Raw genomic sequence first — 18,171 nt, forward strand, 5'->3', positions numbered from 1 at the left:
GATTTCAACTGTACATTTGTTTGGTGATCTGAAACATTTAAGTGTGACAAATATGCAAAAGAATAGGAAATCAGAAAGGGGGCAAACACTTTTCACACCACTATAATTGATAAAATTATGATTATTCTGGATAAGTTAAAGAACAATTTATCTTCCTAATGTTGGAATCTATTGAGAGAATGATAACATCCTTAGAGAAATGCATATTCTGTCTACTATGTAAATAATTTATGTATGGATTGGTTTGGGTTTTGGGTATTGTCATAATTTGTATCAGTTGTATAAAATTATAGTTTTTTGTATAATTTTTGTATACACAGTTTTTGCATTGTTTTTATAAGTTAATTATTGTGATGTAATTTCCTTCGCCCTAATATATATATATATATCCACATCATATGGCTGTTCCATTATTGAAGCCTGGTATGGGCTGAAACTTCTTTAATTGTTTGGATTTCACTGTATTGAATAAGCAACTATTCTACACGTGAGGGCCGGGATTTCTTTCTACATTGCTGCTTTTCTCCAAGTGCACCACGATCATATGTAGTGTCGAACAGTTCTCCATTATTTCATCGGCACTCACGAGAAGTCCTCAGCTGCAGCCTTGTCGACTCACCATAGAGAAAATGTTGCGATGGAGCACCACGGCACTCGTAATATGTGAGATATGTGTTCAAGATGGGTATCCAACCCAAAATAGTCCAAAATCAGAAAAAAACTTGGCACTCTAAAGGAAATTTTGGAGTGCAAAGAAAATGTTTATTGATGTGCATTGTGCATCCATAAAGTCAAGTTGAACGTTTTCGGTCCACATCCGGACCTTCATCAGAGCAAATATATTGCATCCATCGATCACAAGCTGAGGTGAGAGTCTCTGGTCACATATTCTTCGGGTATCTTTGATGCTTGACCACCGACGGGAGTCTACCCCGACGCATGTTTCACTGATTCTTCTTCCGGAAGAATCGGTGACACATGAATCGGGATAGGATGCAGCAATCCTAACATACTATCCAGAAGACCAGAGCATCGCCGGTCAAGACCCCAGACAACATCAGTCACGGATTATCCACCCCACTTTACCAGATCAAGGAGACTCCTGTCGGTGGTCAAGCACCAAAGATACGCAAAGAATATGTGACCAGAGACTCTCACCTCAGCTCGTGATCGATGGATGCAATATATTTGTTCTGATGAAGATCCGGGTGTGGACCGAAAACGTTCAACTTGCCTTTATGGATGCACATCAATAAATATTTTCTTTGCTCACCAGAGAAAAGTTATGTTTTTTATGCATCTTAAAGATGGCCTTAGTAGGAACTCAATAAGTTGCATGTGTGGGGGTGAAGACACATAGGGGAATGCCCACTGAGCACTGAACCCGCAGCTCCGCGAGAAACATTTTGGTAGTTGTAGGTGCACATACACTTAAGAAACAACACGTCCTCCTATTGTAAACAGTTTTATTCTCTTTGAATAAACATATAGATAACATGTAGATAACACATTGTAACCTACAGTAACACAGAAGCATCAGGTACATTGTGAGTGCAAACCAGTTGCACCTTTGACGTGGAGACATTTTCAGGTTTTTGATTAACTATGAAAACCTCCTCACACAAAGAATAAAAGCTTTAGGGTAAAATCTCAGCGTTACCTCATTACCGCATTTTGTACATTGCACATCGTCTTCCAGACACCGACCCCTTGTTCTCCATATAATTCTAATGTATCAAGGAGATTCTGATAGCCCATCAATCCACCCTCATACCTTACACTAGAAGTACCACGAAAGTGACCTACTACAAGAAGATGCCTGACTGTGCACGGAGATGAGCAGGAGTCTCCTTGTTTATGAATACCAGTCCCTCTATATTACACAGTGAACGTCTCATAGATGGGACCTGCCAATATAATGTCAGAAATGTTCTCCTCCCCTGCCCTTTACCCAGATCTATACTCATCTCATCCATATTTACTTTTTATCTGGACTTCACTATAACAACTGAAAGAAAACAATCACAACCAAAAACTGTGAAGATTCCACAGACATCTGGGCTGATACCTAGCAGACATGGTGCTTCTGAAGCTACGACCAGGACCAACTGTCTCTTCTCTGGTATCATACTTCTATCCGTAACCCTGCTTGTTACTTCTCCTTTATTATACTTATTTCTGATATTATACTTGTTTTTCTATGGTTCCTTGTGGTCACTGGTACCATGTTTCTCTCTTCTTTGGTGCCTTCCGCATCTCATTTTCATGCTATACATGCCTCTTCTCTAGTGCCATACTCGACTTCTCTAGTCTAGCTTATTGCTTCCCTAGTACCATACCTGTTGTGAAATTGGATTTTGGGCTCCCCCGGTGGCCACTGGTGGAATTGAACTGGTGTGCATCATCCTCTCTGTTCACCTGTTTCCATCAGGATGTGGGAGTCGCTATTTAGCCTTGCTCCTCTGTCACTTCCAGGCCGGTCAACATTGTAATCAGAAGCCTTTCTGTGCATGTTCCTGCTGCTAGACAACTCCCAGCTAAGTTGGACTTAGTCCTTGTTTGTTTTTGCATTTTGTTGAATTTGAGCAGAAAATATAGCCCTCTATACTTCCGAATTCATCCAGCTGCTTCTGTCTTCAGTCATATCATCAATAAACACTAGTGACCCAGTGCTATTGGAAGCTATTCATGCCCATGCAATCACTCTCCCTCAACCATGTTTTACAGAGGATTGTTATGGTTCTCAATGGCAAGAGAACATAGCCCAGCAAACATACGAACTAGCTCTTGGAAGGATGGAAACTAAACTGACCATGAACTAAACCTGCCGCACAACTAACAGTAGCCGGGTAGCGTAGCCTGCGTTTTATCCCTAGACGCCCAGCGCCGGCCGGAGGACTAACTAATCCTGGCAGAGGAAAATATAGTCCTGGCTCACCTCTAGAGAAATTTCCCCGAAAGGCAGACAGAGGCCCCCACAAATATTGGCAGTGATTTTTAGATGAAATGACAAACGTAGTATGAAAATAGGTTTAGCAAAATTGAGGTCCGCTTACTAGATAGCAGGAAGACAGAAAGGGCACTTTCATGGTCAGCTGAAAACCCTATCAAAATACCATCCTGAAATTACTTTAAGACTCTAGTATTAACTCATAACATCAGAGTGGCAATTTCAGATCACAAGAGCTTTCCAGACACAGAAACGAAACTACAGCTGTGAACTGGAACAAAATGCAAAAACAAACAAGGACTAAGTCCAACTTAGCTGGGAGTTGTCTAGCAGCAGGAACATGCACAGAAAGGCTTCTGATTACAATGTTGACCGGCCTGGAAGTGACAGAGGAGCAAGGCTAAATAGCGACTCCCACATCCTGATGGAAACAGGTGAACAGAGAGGATGATGCACACCAGTTCAATTCCACCAGTGGCCACCGGGGGAGCCCAAAATCCAATTTCACAACACATACCTGTTTTCTCTGGTATTATACTTGAATCTTGTTTACTATGCTTGACCCTACTTTGTTACCATGTTTCTCTACCCTGGTGGCATGCTTGTCTTCTCTGGTAACATTCTTGTCTACTTTGGTGGCATGCCTGTTTTCTCTGGTGTCATGCATGTCTTTTATGGTGTCATGCTCTTGTGTCATGCTTATCTCCTCTAGTATCATGCAAGCCTTCTTTGGTGGCATGCTTGTCTGCTCTGGTGGTATGCTTTTCTTCTCTGTTGAAATGCTTGTCTTTTCTGGTATCATGCTTGTCTTCTCTCGTATCATGCTTGTCTTGTCTGTTGACATGCTTGTCTTCTCTGGCGTCATACTTGTCTTTTTCGGTATAACGCTTGTCTACTCTAATGTCATGCCTGTTTTCCTGGTGTCATGCTTGTCTTTTATGGTGTCATGCTCTTGTGTCATGCTTATCTCCTCTAGTACCATGTAAGCCTTCTCTGGTGGCACGCTTGTCTGCTCTGGTGGCATGCTTTTCTTCTTTGTTGAAATGCTTGTCTTTTCTGGTATCATGCTTGTCTTCTCTGGTGTCATACTTGTCTTTTTCTGTATAACGCTTGTCTACTCTAATGTCATGCCTGGTTGCTCTGGTGTCATGCTTGTCTTTTCTGGTGTCATGCTCTTGTGTCATACTTGTTTTCTTTAGTATAACACTTGTCTACTATGGTGTCAAGCCGGTTTTCTCTGGTGTCATGCTTGTCTTCTCTGGTGAAATGCTTGTCTTCTCTGGTATCAGGTTTGTCTTCATTGGTGTCATACTTGTCTTCCCTGAAACCATGCTTGTCTACTTTGGGGTCATGCCTGTTTTCTCTTGTGTCGTGCTCTTCTGACATGCTTGCCTCTTCATTGTCTTCTTTGGGGTCAAACTTGTCTTTTCCCTCGTACTATGCTTGCCTCCTCTGTTATTATGCTTTTATTTCCCTAGTACAATACTTATCTCTTCTCTGGTATCAAACTTGACTCTTCTCTGGTACTACACTTGTCTTCTCCAGCAGCACCCTTATGTTTTCAGCACCCAACTTGTCTTCTCTTACTGTACCTCTACCTTCTCTGGTACTATCCTTGTCTTATCTGGCACTATCACTGTATTCTCTGTCTTTTCTAGTTGTACAGTAGTCTTTTTTACTCCATGCTTTTATTTTCTGACACCCTAGTTGTCTTCCCGGGCACCATGTCTCTACCTTCTTTAGTTCTGCACTTGTCATCCCTGACACTGTATCTATATTATCTAACACCCCACTTGATTTCTGTGGCACCAGCCTTACATTTTCTGATTCCCTACTTGACTTCTCTGGCACCAGACATGATTTTTCTTGTCAGGTGCAGTATGTGACACTATAGTATTCGAGCATTAGTCTTGACTTCCACTTGATATTAGACATTTCCTTGATAGAACACTCTAGTTCCCTCCATTACCATATTCCCAAGTGTCATTGTTGATTGTTTTTTTTTTTACTACTTTTTGTTTTTTGGTCTCATGCCTTTTCTTTTGTATTATAGCATTCATCTTTGCTCATATTTACCCTTTTCTTGTTAACTCATACTACATTTTCTTTTTTTGGGTCCTTCATTTAGAACTCGTACAGTAGAAATTCTTCTTCAATGGACTATACAGAACTCAATTCAAGAGCACTCAGCCAGCAAGTGCAGATAAACAAATAGATATTTTCTAACTGTGCCTGAAAATGCAAAACGGAAGCTGCAAAAAGGATCCTCTATGTGAGATAAATATTAAACCAAATTTCCACAGAAATGCAAATGTGGGAATGTGAAGGGAACGCTGCGTGAAACGCTGATACGATGTGTTGTGACCAGTGCACGGTCTGGGGGGGTGGAGCGTGACACAGGAAATCTCTCTAAATCTTGTCTAAATCCTTGAGTAATGCTCCGCCTCCCAGACGTTTCACTAAACTAATTCAATTTTGCCTCCTCTTTTCTTACAGGAGTATTCTAACTTCCCAACAGCTGGGTGTCAGCTGATCTCTAGAACTAGGGCTCTGAAGAGGCCCGTGTAAGTGGAGCGGTGATCGTTTGTGCCCTCGCTTTGCTCGGTTGGTCTTCGAAACTCCCATAAAAATAGATGGAGTGGCAGTCGGCACGATCAACCACCGCTTCATTCACACTGGGGTCTTCAGAGCCCTAGTTCTGTGGATCGGTGTTGAACCCATGGGTAGTACCCCTAGAGATTGAGAAGTTATCTCCTATCCAATGGACAGGGGATAGCTTCCAAACCTGAGAATACACCTTTATTTTGTTGATACTAAAACTACAGAAATTCTATTTTCTATGGGGATGTCACACAGGGGACGTTCTGCAGAGGTTCCAGGAGTGATGGTCATACCTTCAAGATCACTCATTGGCGAAAACACGAAGAAAGAAGGTCCGAAACCCCAAGATTATGAGCACATGTAAGTATTACTTTTACTATGGTCACCCTGTCTAATGATTGTGTCACCTCTCATTATCGCACAGTAATTTCTCCACCAGTCACATCCAAAGCTACATTCCAAATTCTGCAATGTGTAACACAGGAATTTACGGGAAATCAAAAGAGAAACTCCAGTTTCCACTTCCATTTTCCTCCATGCCCCCTCTAACTTGCTTTCTGGAGGAGAATGATCCATCTTTTAGCCGCCATCTTGACTACAATAAAGTGGAAAGTTGTACTATCTACATGTCTCCTAATGCCTTCCCGAGCCTCACATGATGGTGGTCAGGTCTCACCCATCAGTACATTCTATATTAAAGGTCACATTAAATTCTGATCATGATGCTCCAGACACATTGTAGGTCCAAGGCACAGGAGAGGTTACGGACTACGGCGGTGCAGTAGTATGTCATAGGCAACAAACAAGCCCAGCCCGGTGCAAGGAAGGGTAGAGACAGATGACTGCCAACGGCCTTCCAACATCTGTGGGAAGCAGGAAACAGCCTGGAAACTCAGTGGTGATTTATGTATTTTGATTATACCTTTAAACTATTAGGTCACATGTCTGTCAATGAAGTGTACTCTCTTTCCAAGGTCAATCAGCAGAATTCAGAAAGCAGCTCTGGATGTGGCTCCAAGACAGAACCTAAGAAGGATACTTTTTATGAGGCTTGAATTTCTAAGTCAACCTATAAAAAACTGGAGATCTTCTAGATGGACGGGCAGCTGGAAGGTTGGTCCCGATAAGTAAAGTCTTATGACGTTGATAACGGATGAGAATAATGAGTGTGCTTTACAAAAATATATCCGTATTTTATACGATTTGGTAGAATTATGCGGAAAAAGAGTTCCATTCCGGTCAGTCTTCTATCTCCATGACCAACGTGTTGTGATCTACATCATCGAGTCAAGACTTTCCACCATTCATGGGTCATTCTGTGTTCATCAAGATTTTTGGAAATACATTCATTTTGATAAAGCAGATTTTCCTTTTGGCCCAGGGAGTCCAGGCACCCCAGGAGGACCTGGAATACCCATTTCTCCTTTCAGTCCCATTGGTCCATCATCACCTTTTACTCCAGTTGGTCCTGTAAATCCTGGGAGTCCGTCCAAGCCTTGTGGTCCTATCTCACCAGGAGGGCCATCCAGTCCAGGAGGACCAAGATCACCTTTAATTCCCTTTTGACCTTTTGGACCTGGTGGGCCCATACTGCCTTTTTCACCTTTAATTCCTGAGCTTCCCTTAATTCCAATAGAGCCTTTTTCTCCAATAGGTCCAGTATCACCAATAAGCCCTCTTGGTCCTTGAGCACCTGGAGCACCTGTTTCACCCGTGTCACCTTTTTTCCCCTTGAGACCTAAAGGTCCTTTTCCTCCAATATCGCCTTTAAGTCCTCTTGGACCTGGAGGGCCTGGTGCACCTGAAAGAGTAATTCATCTAATATTAATAATTTCTTCAAAAATATTTTGTTATTTAATGCACAGTTCAAAAAACAAATGAATATAACATCAAGCAGCTTTATTGTTGTACATAAGGGGCAGTATTATGGTAGATATATTCTTGTACATAGGGGGCAGTATTATAGTATTTATATTTTGTACATAGGAGCAGTATTATAGTAGTTATATTCCTGTACATAGGTGGAAGTATTATAGTAGTTATATTCTTGTACATAGGGGGCAGTATTATAGTAGTTATATTCTTGAACATAGGGGGCAGTATTATAGTAGTTATATTCTTGAACATAGGGGACAGTATTATAGTAGCTATATTCTTGTACATAGGAGCAGTATTATAGTAGTTATATTCTTGTACATAGGAACAGTATTATACCAGTTATATTCTTGTACATAGGGGACAGTATTATAGTAGTTATATTGTTGTACACAGGTCAGTATTATAGTAGTTATATTCTTGTATATAGGGGGAAGTATTATAGTAGTTATAATCTTGTACATAGGGGGCTGTATTATAGTAGTTGTATTCTTGCACATAGGGGGCAGTATTATAGTAGTTATTTTATTGTACATAGGGGCAGTATTATAGTAGTTATATTCTTGTACATAGGAGCAGTATTATAGTAGTTATATTCTTGTATATAGGGGGCCGTATTATAGTAGTTATATTCTTGAACATAGGGGCAGTATTATAGTAGTTATATTCTTGTACATAGGAGCAGTATTATAGTAGTTATATTATTGAACATAGGAGCAGTATTATAGTTGTTATATTCTTGTACAAAGGAGCAGTATTATAGTAGTTATATTATTGTACATAGGGGCAGTATTATAGTAGTTATATTCTTGTATATAGGGGGCAGTATTATATTAGTTATATTCTTGTACATAGGGGCAGTATTATAGTAGTTATATTCTTGTACATAGGAGCAGTATTATAGTAGTTATATTCCTGTACATAGGTGGAAGTATTATAGTAGTTATATTCTTGTACATAGGGGGCAGTATTATAGTAGTTATATTCTTGAACATAGGGGGCAGTATTATAGTAGTTATATTCTTGAACATAGGGGACAGTATTATAGTAGCTATATTCTTGTACATAGGAGCAGTATTATAGTAGTTATATTCTTGTACATAGGAACAGTATTATACCAGTTATATTCTTGTACATAGGGGACAGTATTATAGTAGTTATATTGTTGTACACAGGTCAGTATTATAGTAGTTATATTCTTGTATATAGGGGGAAGTATTATAGTAGTTATAATCTTGTACATAGGGGGCTGTATTATAGTAGTTGTATTCTTGCACATAGGGGGCAGTATTATAGTAGTTATTTTATTGTACATAGGGGCAGTATTATAGTAGTTATATTCTTGTACATAGGAGCAGTATTATAGTAGTTATATTCTTGTATATAGGGGGCCGTATTATAGTAGTTATATTCTTGAACATAGGGGCAGTATTATAGTAGTTATATTCTTGTACATAGGAGCAGTATTATAGTAGTTATATTATTGAACATAGGAGCAGTATTATAGTTGTTATATTCTTGTACAAAGGAGCAGTATTATAGTAGTTATATTATTGTACATAGGGGCAGTATTATAGTAGTTATATTCTTGTATATAGGGGGCAGTATTATATTAGTTATATTCTTGTACATAGGGGCAGTATTATAGTAGTTATATTCTTGTACATAGGGGCAGTATTATAGTAGTTATATTCTTGTATATAGGGGGCAGTATTATAGTAGTTATATTCTTGTACAAAGGGGCAGTATTATAGTAGTTATATTCTTGTATATAGGAGCAGTATTATAGTAGTTATATTCTTGTATATAGGAGCAGTATTATAGTAGCTATATACTTGTATAAAGGGGGCAGTATTATAGTAGTTATATTCTTGTACATACGAGCAGTATTATAGTAGTTATATTCTTGTACATAGGAGCAGTATTATAGTAGTTATATTCTTGTATAAAGGGGCAGTATTATAGTAGTTATATTCTTGTACATAGGAGCAGTATTATAGTAGTTATATTCTTATATATAGGGGCAGTATTATAGTAGTTATATTCTTGTACATAGGAGCAGTATTATAGTACTTATATTCTTGTACATAGGAGCAGTATTATAGTAGTTATATTCTTGTATATAGAAGCAGTATTATAGTAGTTATATTCTTGTATATAGGAGCAGTATTATAGTAGCTATATACTTGTATAAAGGGGGCAGTATTATAGTAGTTATATTCTTGTACATACGAGCAGTATTATAGTAGTTATATTCTTGTACATAGGAGCAGTATTATAGTAGTTATATTCTTGTATAAAGGGGCAGTATTATAGTAGTTATATTCTTGTACATAGGAGCAGTATTATAGTAGTTATATTCTTATATATAGGGGCAGTATTATAGTAGTTATATTCTTGTACATAGGAGCAGTATTATAGTACTTATATTCTTGTACATAGGAGCAGTATTATAGTAGTTATATTCTTGTATATAGAAGCAGTATTATAGTAGTTATATTCTTGTATATAGGAGCAGTATTATAGTAGCTATATACTTGTATAAAGGGGGCAGTATTATAGTAGTTATATTCTTGTACATACGAGCAGTATTATAGTAGTTATATTCTTGTACATAGGAGCAGTATTATAGTAGTTATATTCTTGTATAAAGGGGCAGTATTATAGTAGTTATATTCTTGTACATAGGAGCAGTATTATAGTAGTTATATTCTTATATATAGGGGCAGTATTATAGTAGTTATATTCTTGTACATAGGAGCAGTATTATAGTAGTTATATTCTTATATATAGGGGCAGTATTATAGTAGTTATATTCTTGTACATAGGAGCAGTATTATAGTAGTTATATTCTTGTATATAGGGGCAGTATTATAGTAGTTATATTCTTGTACATAGGAGCAGTATTATAGTAGTTATATTCTTGTATATAGGGGCAGTATTATAGTAGTTATATTCTTGTACATAGGAGCAGTATTATAGTAGTTATATTCTTGTACATAGGGGACAGTATTATAGTAGTTATATTCTTGTACATAGGAGCAGTATTATAGTAGTTATATTCTTGTATAAAGGGGCAGTATTATAGTAGTTATATTCTTGTACATAGGAGCAGTATTATAGTAGTTATATTCTTATATATAGGGGCAGTATTATAGTAGTTATATTCTTGTACATAGGAGCAGTATTATAGTACTTATATTCTTGTACATAGGAGCAGTATTATAGTAGTTATATTCTTGTACATAGGGGCAGTATTATAGTAGTTATATTCTTGTACATAGGAGCAGTATTATAGTAGTTATATTCTTGTACATAGGAGCAGTATTATAGTAGTTATATTCTTGTACATAGGGGCAGTATTATAGTAGTTATATTCTTGTACATAGGGGCAGTATTATAGTAGTTATATTCTTGTACATAGGGGCAGTATTATAGTAGTTATATTCTTGTACATAGCGGCAGTATTATAGTAGTTATATTCTTGTACATAGGAACAGTATTATAGTAGTTATATTCTTGTACATAGGGGCAGTATTATAGTAGTTATATTCTTGTACATAGGGGCAGTATTATAGTACTTATATTCTTGTACATAGGAGCAGTATTATAGTAGTTATATTCTTGTACATAGGGGCAGTATTATAGTAGTTATATTCTTGTACATAGGAGCAGTATTATAGTAGTTATATTCTTGTACATAGGAGCAGTATTATAGTAGTTATATTCTTGTACATAGGGGCAGTATTATAGTAGTTATATTCTTGTACATAGGGGCAGTATTATAGTAGTTATATTCTTGTACATAGGAGCAGTATTATAGTACTTATATTCTTGTACATAGGAGCAGTATTATAGTAGTTATATTCTTGTACATAGGGGCAGTATTATAGTAGTTATATTCTTGTACATAGGAGCAGTATTATAGTAGTTATATTCTTGTACATAGGAGCAGTATTATAGTAGTTATATTCTTGTACATAGGGGCAGTATTATAGTAGTTATATTCTTGTACATAGGGGCAGTATTATAGTAGTTATATTCTTGTACATAGGGGCAGTATTATAGTAGTTATATTCTTGTACATAGGGGCAGTATTATAGTAGTTATATTCTTGTACATAGGGGCAGTATTATAGTAGTTATATTCTTGTACATAGGGGCAGTATTATAGTAGTTATATTCTTGTACATAGAGGCAGTATTATAGTAGTTATATTCTTGTACATAGGGGCAGTATTATAGTAGTTATATTATTGTACGTAGAACTATCCTTGTTTTGCTGTTATGGAAATGTCAGTTAAATGCATACATTTTATTACATTTCATGTGTCTTGCTAGTTTGTACTATTGAGAGTTGGATAAGATTTCCTTCTGCTCTATGGATTGAATAATATCACAATATTATATATTTTCCTGTTCTCACTAATGTTTGAGGCAGAAGTGAGGAAATTTGTGAAAAATTGCTGATCTGTGTGTATTTTTTCTATCACATGTGATCCCAGGGGTAAATGTTATACGGAGCAGATCTGTTTCGTTGTTTTGCTCCATTACTTTCACATATTTAATCTTTGCAGAGTGGAAAACCGTCTGCAGTGTTTTCCTCGCTCTGTGCGGTGATGTCAGACTTGGCCGTCATCTTTCCCACCAGCGGTGGATGTGAGCAGAGAACGCGTTAACGACTTGTGGAGTCCTGTTCTGAGACACCCGCTCGTTTTATAAGGGATCTGTTCAGCTTCGCACTGTCATCCTTAGAAATCTCTCCTGCTCTCTTATGTTCCTCTACTCTCCGCTCCTCTCTATTTTCCTCCATTCTCCTCTCTATTTTCTTTCACTCTCCTCTCTATGCTCCTCTACTCTCTTCTCTCTATTTTCCTTCACTCTCCTCTCTATGCTCCTCCACTCTCCTCTCTATGATCCTCTCCTCTCTATTTTCCTCCACTCTACTCTCCTCTCTATGTTCCTTAACTCTCCACTGTATGTTCCTTCACTCTCCTCTCTATGATCCTCCACTCTCCTTTCCTCTCTATGTTCCTCCACTATCCTTTCTATGTTCCTCCACTCTCTTCTCTATGCTCTTCCAATCTCCTCTCCACTCTCCTCTCTATGCTCCTCCAATCTCCTCTCCTCTCCACTCTCCTCTCTATGCTCCTCCAATCTCCTCTTCCCTCTCCTCTCTATGCTCCTCCACTCCACTCTCCTCTCTATGTTCCTCCACTCTCCTCTCTATGTTCCTCCACTCTCCTCTACTCTCTATGTTCCTCCACTCTTCTCTCTATGCTCCTCCACTCTCATCTCCTTTCTATGTTCCTCTACTCTCCTCTCTATGCTCCTCCACTCTCCTCTCTATGTTCCCCCACTCTCCTCTGTATGTTCCTCCACGCTCCTTTCTATGTTCCTCCACTCTCCTCTCTATGTTCCTCCACTCTCCTCTCTCTGTTCCTCCACTCTCCTCTCTATGCTCCTCCACTCTCCTCTCTATGTTCCTCCACTCTCCTCTCCTCTGTATGTTCCTCCACTCTCCTCTCTATGTTCCTCCACTTTCCTCTCCATGTTCCTCCACTCTCCTCTCTATGTTCCTCCACTCTCCTCTCTTCTCTATGTTCCTACACTTTTCATTCCTCTCTATGTTCCTCCATGCTCTGCTCCTCTCTATGTTCCTCCACTCTCCTCTCATCTCTATGATTCTCCACTCTCCTCTTTTCTCTATCTTCCTTCATTCTCCTCTGCTCTCTATGTTCCTTTACTCTCCTCTCTATCTTCCTCCATTCTCCTCTCTATGTTCCTCCACTCTCCTCTCTATGTTCCTCCACTCTCCTCTCTATGCTCCTCCACTCTCCTCTCTATGTTCCTCCACTCTCCTCTCCTCTGTATGTTCCTCCACTCTCCTCTCTATGTTCCTCCACTTTCCTCTCCATGTTCCTCCACTCTCCTCTCTATGTTCCTCCACTCTCCTCTCTTCTCTATGTTCCTACACTTTTCATTCATCTCTATGTTCCTCCATGCTCTGCTCCTCTCTATGTTCCTCCACTCTCCTCTCATCTCTATGATTCTCCACTCTCCTCTTTTCTCTATCTTCCTTCATTCTCCTCTGCTCTCTATGTTCCTTTACTCTCCTCTCTATCTTCCTCCATTCTCCTCTCTATGTTCCTCCACTCTCCTCTCCTCTCTATATTCCTCCATTCTCCTCTCTATGTTCCTTTACTCTCATCTCCTCTCTATCTTCCTCCACTCTCCTCTTTATGTTCCTCCACTCTCCTCTCCTCTCTATCTTCCCCCATTCTCTTCTCCTCTCTATGTTCTTCCACTCTCCTCTCCTCTCTATCTTCCTCCATTCTCTTCTCCTCTCTATGTTCCTTTACTCTCATCTCCTCTCTATCTTCCTCCACTCTCCTCTTTATGTTCCTCCACTCTCCTCTCCTCTCTATCTTCCTCCATTCTCTTCTCCTCTCTATGTTCTTCCACTCTCCTCTCCTCTCTATCTTCCTCTATTCTCTTCTCCTCTCTATGTTCCTTTACTCTACTCTCCTCTCTATCTTCCTCTATTCTCCTCTCTATGTTCCTCCACTCTCCTCTCTATATTCCTCCATTCTTCTCTCCTCTCTATGTTCTTTTACTCTCTTCTCTATATTCCTCCATTCTCCTCTCCTCTCTATATTCCTTTACTCTCCTCTCCATCTTCCTCCATTCTCCTCTCTATGTTCCTCCACTCTCCTCTCTATATTCCTCCATTCTTCTCTCCTCTCTATGTTTCTTTTCTCTCCCCTCCTCTCTGTATTCCTCCATTCTTCTCTCCTCTCTATGTGCCTTTACTTTCCTCTCCTCTCTATATTCCTCCATTCTCCTCTCCTCTCTATGTTCCTTTACTCTCCTCTCTATCTTCCTCCATTCTCCTCTCTATGTTCCTCCACTCTCCTCTCCTCTCTATGTTCCTCCACTCTCTGGCCCTTTCTATGTTCCTCCACTCTCCTATCTTCATCCATTCTCTTATCCTCTCTATGTTCCTCCACTCACCTCTCCACTCTATCTTCCTCCATTCTCTTCTCTCTATGTTCCTTTACTCTCCTCTCTATCTTCCTCTATTCTCCTCTCTATGTTTCTCCACTCTCCTCTCCTCTCTATATTCCTCCATTCTCCTCTCCTCTCTATGTTCCTTTACTCTCCTCTCTATCTTCCTCCATTCTCCTCTCTATGTTCCTCCACTCTCCTCTCCTCTTTATGTTTCTCCACTCTCTGGCCCTTTCTATGTTCCTCCAATCTCTGCTCCTCACACTAATCTCTGACACTGATGGTTTCCTTTGTGCTGCAACTTGAGAACTTTTGGAAATCATCATAAATCCTATTTATGGACAGAGATCCAAAAACAATTGTAAAACAAGCTGTGCAACATCTGTATGTTAAAGGGGCATTCCCACTAAACTAATAAATCGTATAAAGCTGCTGATCGGTGAGGCCCTAGTTCTAGGACACCCATAAATTCTGAGAATATGCAGCTCTCGCTTGTGGGTTGTTGAGGTTGACTTAGCTCATGTCACTTGTAGGAAGAGAGGCCATAAAGTGTACAGGAGGGGGCTCACTTCAACTAGTTTTGCCTATGGGAGCACTCTCTGATTGGCACTGTATATGGGGTACCCTCTGATGTACTTTCTTTCTTTCTCCGACTGCCAGTATTTATGGGAGCTTTGTGTGGCCAGCAATTTTTAGGGCGATACTTTCTACCTGACACTATTTAGAGGGGACTTTCTCTGCTTGGTAGTGTTTATGTTGGCACCCTCTGTCTGGCCCTGTTTATAGGGGCAATCTTGGTCTCGCTAATGGGGCACTCTCTGGCACTCTTTATGGGTGCAGTCTCTAATTTGAATGGATTTGGGGGCGCCTTCTGTTTATGGGCACATTCTCTGACCTGCACAGTTCATTAGGACTCTCTCCGAATAGTATTGTTTATGGTAGCACTGAAACAGCTCTCCAACACACTGTTTATAGGAGCTGTCTACACTTGGTGCAGTAAATGGGGACATTCTCTGCTGGCAATGTTTATAGGGGTGGCTCAGTGGTTAGCACCACTGAGGTTCAGGGTTCAAATCTCATCAAAAGCAACATATGAATAATGTTCTCTGTCTGCTCCAGCAAACATGTAGCAAAGGGTTGAGCACTTGTCAATTTCCCTAGATTTTGGATGGCTTTTTTGATTCACCACTACGGTTTTTGCCTTCAGCTACTAATCTCAAACAGGCTGGTTGCCGTAAACATTATGAAGGCAATGTTTCCAGACTACCAGACTTGAAGAATCTCTTTAAGCAGAAGACCTTTAGCTTTCTTACCTTGCACGATGGTGACTTCCTGGAGGATCTCCCCATGCTTAACGTCCACCAGTTTCATTTCTTCCATGATCATTGAAAGGTTCCTAACATCAAAATCCAGGCGTGCATTCATCAGACTGAACCTCTCTCTCAGCAGATCGGTGGCCCCTTGCATGAGGCTGACGGACTTGTTCAGGTAGTACAATTCCTCAGCGTGAGAGTTAAAGCCATGAGTACAGGAGAGCCGCACGTCGTCCAGGTACTTCAACATGTTGTGCACGTGGTTGTCCGTAGCATTGATATTGGTGAATATCGTCCCGATTTCCGTTTCATGGGAAAACATCCGGCCTTCCAGGCTCTCGAAGCGCTCCACAGTCCTGTTTTGGGTGTACCTGGAATGATACTGAAGGTCTTGCATGTTTTCCTCGTGGTCATCAAGGAAAGACGTGATGTTGTCCAACTGTAGCTGAAGGCCCATGACTTGTAGGACAAGATCGTGCATGACCTCCGTGTTCATGGTAATTCGTTGGGCCGTGGCTGTGATGCTGCTTTGAATATTTCGGACCAGGTCGATGGTTTTGACCGATGTTGATTTAAATCCACCAAAAACTTTGCTATAATTTTGCCAGTCGGTGACAATTTTTTGTAAGGTGAAGGTTTCCTCATCGGTCTTCCTCTGGATAACCTGGATCCACTCCGAGGTTTGCCCGACAGTAAAATTTATCTGTTGCACTGTGGCAGTGATATCGTACCTCTCTTGGACTAAATTTTTCACTGAGGCCTCCAGCTCGGCTGCGGCAGCTTGCCACCCTTTCACCTGCGACAAGAAAAGCCCCAACGTCTGATTGATCTGTCGAAGGGAGAAGTTGCCCCTCTCTATCTGGTTGTCCATTTTGCTGTTGGCAGCTACGAGCAGCTGATGATTCTCAGACATCTTGTCCAGTTGTGTCTCCTGGGCCGAGAGCATCTTCTGGATCTCCGCCAGCTCTCCCTGAAGTTTGCTGATCTCTTGTCCCAAGTAGGTGGCGTCATGGCAGAAGGAGCAGTTTCCAACCGATTTCAGATCTAATGATCCAAAAACATCATTATCAAAATTTGCTGCTATTAAAGGACCCAGTTAATTGCCTAACTATGACCAATTAATATCTCCTAACATGATTTTTCCAGCCTCATTAGCATCTGTGGGAAGGTCTAGTATTGACTCTGTCTGAATTAAAGGAATTGTAATCTGGAGTCTATACTAAGAAAGTCTGGTCCAGGTTTGTGTTAAAGAGGTGTAGTCTGTGGCTACATTAAAAAGATTCTGAAGTCTGTTTTAGGGGACTTGATCTTGGGTTTTATTTTATTTTAGGGTCCGCAGGGGGTTTAGTCTAGGGTCTGTATTTAAAGAGTTTTCTCTGAGGTCAGTATTTAGGGGGTTTTGTCTGGGGTCTGTCTTTAGGAGGTTTGATTTGGGGTCTGTATTTAGGGGGGTTTATTTGGGGTGTGGTCTGAGGTCAGTATTTATTGGACATGGTGTGGGGTCTGTATTTAGGGTGTGTGGTCTGAGGTCAGTATTTATTGGATGTGATGTGGGGTCTGTATTTAGGGGGTGTGGTCTGAGGTCTGTATTTATTGGATGTGATGTGGGGTCTGTATTTAGGGGGTGTGGTCTGAGGTCAGTATTTATTGAATGTGATGTGGGGTCTGTAATTAGGGGGTGTGGTCTGAGGTCAGTATTTATTGGACGTGATGTGGGGTCTGTACTTAAGGGGTGTGGTCTGAGGTCAGTATTTATTGGATGTGATGTGGGGTCTGTATTTAGGGGGTGTGGTCTGAGGTCTGTATTTATTGGATGTGATGTGGGGTCTGTAATTAGGGGGTGTGGTCTGAGGTCAGTATTTATTGGACGTGATGTGGGGTCTGTACTTAGGGGGTGTGGTCTGAGGTCAGTATTTATTGGATGTGATGTGGGGTCTGTATTTAGGGGGTGTGGTCTGAGGTCTGTATTTATTGGATGTGATGTGGGGTCTGTAATTAGGGGGTGTGGTCTGAGGTCAGTATTTATTGGACGTGATGTGGGGTCTGTACTTAGGGGTGTGGTCTGAGGTCAGTATTTATTGGATGTGGTGTGGGGTCTGTAATTAGGGGGTGTGGTCTGAGGTCAGTATTTATTGGATGTGATGTGGGGTCTGTATTTAGGGGGTGTGGTCTGAGGTCTGTATTTATTGGATGTGGTGTGGGGTCTGTATTTAGGGGGTGTGGTCTGAGGTCAGTATTTATTGGACGTGGTGTGGGGTCTGTACTTAGGGGGTGTGGTCTGAGGTCAGTATTTATTGGATGTGGTGTGGGGTCTGTAATTAGGGGGTGTGGTCTGAGGTCTGTATTTATTGGACGTGGTGTGGGGTCTGTACTTAGGGGGTGTGGTCTGAGGTCTGTATTTATTGGACGTGGTGTGGGGTCTGTAC

General features: G+C 40.4%; 1 protein-coding gene across 2 annotated transcripts in view; it reads right to left on the reverse strand.

The window, feature by feature from the left end:
• Positions 1-1,450: 1,450 nt before the first annotated feature.
• The window catches only part of SCARA3 (scavenger receptor class A member 3), a 36,063-nt gene continuing 19,342 nt past the window's right edge, over positions 1,451-18,171 (reverse strand). For both annotated transcript variants that reach the window (XM_077291797.1, XM_077291798.1), the window contains exons 5-7: positions 15,746-16,789; positions 3,468-7,352; positions 1,451-2,339 (exon numbers count right to left, since the gene is read on the reverse strand). In XM_077291797.1, coding sequence (XP_077147912.1) covers positions 6,898-7,352; positions 15,746-16,789 — 1,499 coding nt within the window. In that variant the 3' untranslated portion in view covers positions 1,451-2,339; positions 3,468-6,897. The remainder of the gene's footprint in view (positions 2,340-3,467; positions 7,353-15,745; positions 16,790-18,171) is intronic.

This window comes from Ranitomeya variabilis, chromosome 2 (assembly GCF_051348905.1).
Source record: "Ranitomeya variabilis isolate aRanVar5 chromosome 2, aRanVar5.hap1, whole genome shotgun sequence".
In the NCBI taxonomy this organism is placed as follows: domain Eukaryota; kingdom Metazoa; phylum Chordata; class Amphibia; order Anura; family Dendrobatidae; genus Ranitomeya; species Ranitomeya variabilis.